Genomic DNA, 3,327 nt, shown 5'->3' on the forward strand with positions numbered 1-3,327 from the left:
AAGATTAAACCAACATAATTCTTGTACCGTTTTGATTGGTAAATGCTATGATAAGAAAATGAATAAAAGGCAACGCCAATCTTGACTGATTATTAAAGTTAAGATAACGTGCCAAAGAATATAAAATTGTATTCAACAATCCAAGGCAAAAAAATGGAATTGAGAATAGTTGAAGGGTATATGTATGCTATACTGGTATTCATATTATTTTAATTTAAGCATATCTTATTGACAATTTGGCACCATCTCCAACCCAAAATCTATTTTGGTGTAAATTCTGCACTAAAATAGTGTGATTTCTGCACCAAATACAACATTTATCTCCAACACATTTACTTCAAATCTTACACTAAAAAATATATTCTTAGAATATTCCTTTTATTTTATATAAACTATTCTGTTTAACATAACAATATAAATTTAACAATATTAGTATTTCATTATATTTAATTAATTATTATATATTAATTAAATTATATGTAATACGAATTAATTATTATAATGGGTAATCGGTTTCTATCCTAACCCCAGCTCTAATAAAATAAAATAAATTATTATCTAAAATACAATTAATAAATATTTATAATAATAATTAAAACCAAAATACAATTAAAAAAATAAAAAATAAATAAATTGCTCTACGCCAAATTTGGTGCAGACGTAGAGAAGGGGTGCCGCGCCAAATTGCCAAAATAGCGCAGCCCCTATTGGAGAGAAATCCGTACGTTATTTTAGCGTTTCATGCTAAAATAGCGTAGGGTTGGAGATGCTTTTACAATATCAAACGCAGGAGTAGCATTTTCAAGATTTATATGTTAAATTCAAATTTGCAGTAAAGAAATAAAGATAATTTAAAGTAAATAAATCCATTTTAAATGTTATTTTAGGAGTTTCAAAAGTATATATGGTTTCTTCTTATTTATGTACTTGATTCTAATATTTAACTAATTATGTTTCAAACTTGGCATGCTTTTGCTTCCTATTTTGACTGGAGAGTGTTGTGTTGCACCAACGAGCATGCTTGTATATTTAATTTAAAAATGTAAAAAATATAGTGAGTATATTGACCAAAGCATGAAAATTATGAAATATTTTTTGTTTATTTTGATTCACTCAATAAAAAAAATTAGAATATGTCTCTTGTGAGACGGTCTCACAAATCTTTATCCGTGAGACGGGTCAACCCCATTGATATTCACAATAAAAAATAATACTCTTAGCATAAAAAGTAATATTTTGCATGAATGACTCAAATAAGAGATCCGTCTCATAAAATACGATCCGTGACACCGTATCACACAGGTTTTTGCCAATAAATTATTATCAAACAAAAGGAGGGATGGGCAATTTTGGAGTTTCACCTTTATTGTAGGCTTATCTAAATTATCTATTCTTCTCCTCTATATAAACCTTCCAACACTTGAATCTGAGCACACAACACAAGGCCTCCAAAGTTCCAGCTTCAGCGTTCAGAACCATTTGGAAACAAAACTTTTCCAGGGATACAGCAATGGCAGGGATGATGCAGAAGGATCTCGACCTTGTTAACAGGAGAATGGCCTCTGTTTCCGGGCATTTCACTCCATCTGCAGAAAGCGGGAGCATTGCCATGTCCAACTGCTGCGGAAGATTGAATGATTCCTATCATCGTGTGCACGGAGAAGTTCCGGGGTTTATCCCGGAATGGAAGCAAGTGCCCGATGAGTCCGGGAAGCCTTTCACTGATATCATCTACGAAAAAGCCGTCGGAGAAGGCATTGCCAAGGTCATTTTCCTTTAAATATATATACTGGATATCAAGATTTTCAGTGAACTCTCACCCAAAAGATGGGGATTTTTTGCTGATTCGTAAAGTTATTACCTGGTTGGATGTGTTTTTAACCCTGTATTTTTTGTGGACACCAGATAACAATTAACAGGCCAGAGAGGAGGAATGCATTCAGGCCTCACACGGTGAAGGAGCTCATGCGGGCATTCAATGATGCCAGGGACGATACAACTATTGGGGTCATTATTTTCACCGGAAAGGTAAAAAAAATAGCAAATCTAATGCAATTTATCGTGTGATAGATTGTTAATATTTTTATTAAACATACTTTGAAACTTGTAAAAATATACAGGGCACACAAGCCTTTTGCAGTGGAGGTGATCAATCATTCAGAGGCAAAAATGGGTACTCCGACTACGACAATTTCGGCCGCCTGAACGTCCTAGATTTGCAGGTTTGAATCCCAATGAGTTTTTATTAATCTCGAATTCAAAATTTTTGTTACCAAGCATAGATTGCTAAAATTTCATGACGTGTGAATTGATCAGGTGCAAATTCGTCGTCTCCCAAAGCCAGTGATTGCGATGGTTGCTGGCTACGCTGTTGGAGGTGGACATGTGCTCCATATGGTTTGCGACATGACAATTGCAGCAGATAATGCTGTTTTTGGCCAGACAGGACCAAAGGTTGGAAGCTTTGATGCTGGCTATGGAGCTTCTGTGATGGATCGTTTGGTAAGTTTTGAAACTTTTAAAGGTTTCTGATATTGCAATCAGACAGGATAAAGCAAGCTAGGAATCCAAGATTAAATTTTTAATGAACACTTTTATACTTGGGGGTGCAAAATTGCTATTACAAGCTAAAATGGGAAAAATAAAGAAGTTTTTACAATAAGTTGCGGGATCCTTCATTTCCTAACTAATGTTGTGAATCTGAATAGGTTGGTCCGAAAAAAGCTCGTGAAATGTGGTTCATGGCAAGATTTTACAATGCCGTGGAAGCTGATAAGATGGGACTCGTCAATAAAATTGTCCCAGTAAGTGCCCTCGTGCAGCTCCACGTCGTAATAGAACTCCCCTTAGATGCACATTATTGATTTACAAGAAACTACATATATTTTGCAGCTGGAAAATTTGGAAGAGGAGACAATCAAATGGTGCAGAGAGATCATGAGGAACAGCCCAATGGCGATTCGCGTTCTCAAATCGGCTCTTAACGCGGTCGATGATGGTCACTCTGGACTTCAGGTACTTCCAACTTTCTATTGAAAGGATGTCAGACAATCTTCTTGAAATTTTAATCATGTATGGGACAGAATATAATTTCTTGTGGTTTCTTGTGCTACAGCAAATTGCTGGAGATGGGACTCTTCTATTTTATGGAACTGAGGAAGGTGCAGAGGGGAAGAACTCGTACTTACAACACAGGAAGCCCGACTTCTCCAAATTCCCTCGTCTTCCTTGATTTTCATATTATATAGGGAAACAATAAATTTGTATGGTTTGAGTTCTGTAAAATTTTCCGATTTCACCAAATTAAATTGTTTTATGTGGGTGTTA

At 35.3% G+C, this 3,327-nt stretch overlaps 1 protein-coding gene across 1 annotated transcript; it reads left to right on the forward strand.

Annotated features, from left to right (window-relative positions):
• The first annotated feature begins 1,416 nt into the window (after positions 1 to 1,416).
• On the forward strand, positions 1,417 to 3,327 carry LOC142533753 (1,4-dihydroxy-2-naphthoyl-CoA synthase, peroxisomal-like). The gene is made up of 7 exons (XM_075640633.1): positions 1,417 to 1,765; positions 1,906 to 2,028; positions 2,121 to 2,222; positions 2,317 to 2,502; positions 2,709 to 2,804; positions 2,893 to 3,015; positions 3,116 to 3,327. Exons 1-7 carry the CDS (start codon positions 1,511 to 1,513, stop codon positions 3,230 to 3,232), a joined length of 1,002 nt encoding a protein of 333 aa, XP_075496748.1. The 5' UTR covers positions 1,417 to 1,510; the 3' UTR covers positions 3,233 to 3,327.

The sequence above is a fragment of the Primulina tabacum genome, chromosome 18, assembly GCF_025594145.1.
Source record: "Primulina tabacum isolate GXHZ01 chromosome 18, ASM2559414v2, whole genome shotgun sequence".
NCBI lineage: Eukaryota > Viridiplantae > Streptophyta > Magnoliopsida > Lamiales > Gesneriaceae > Primulina > Primulina tabacum.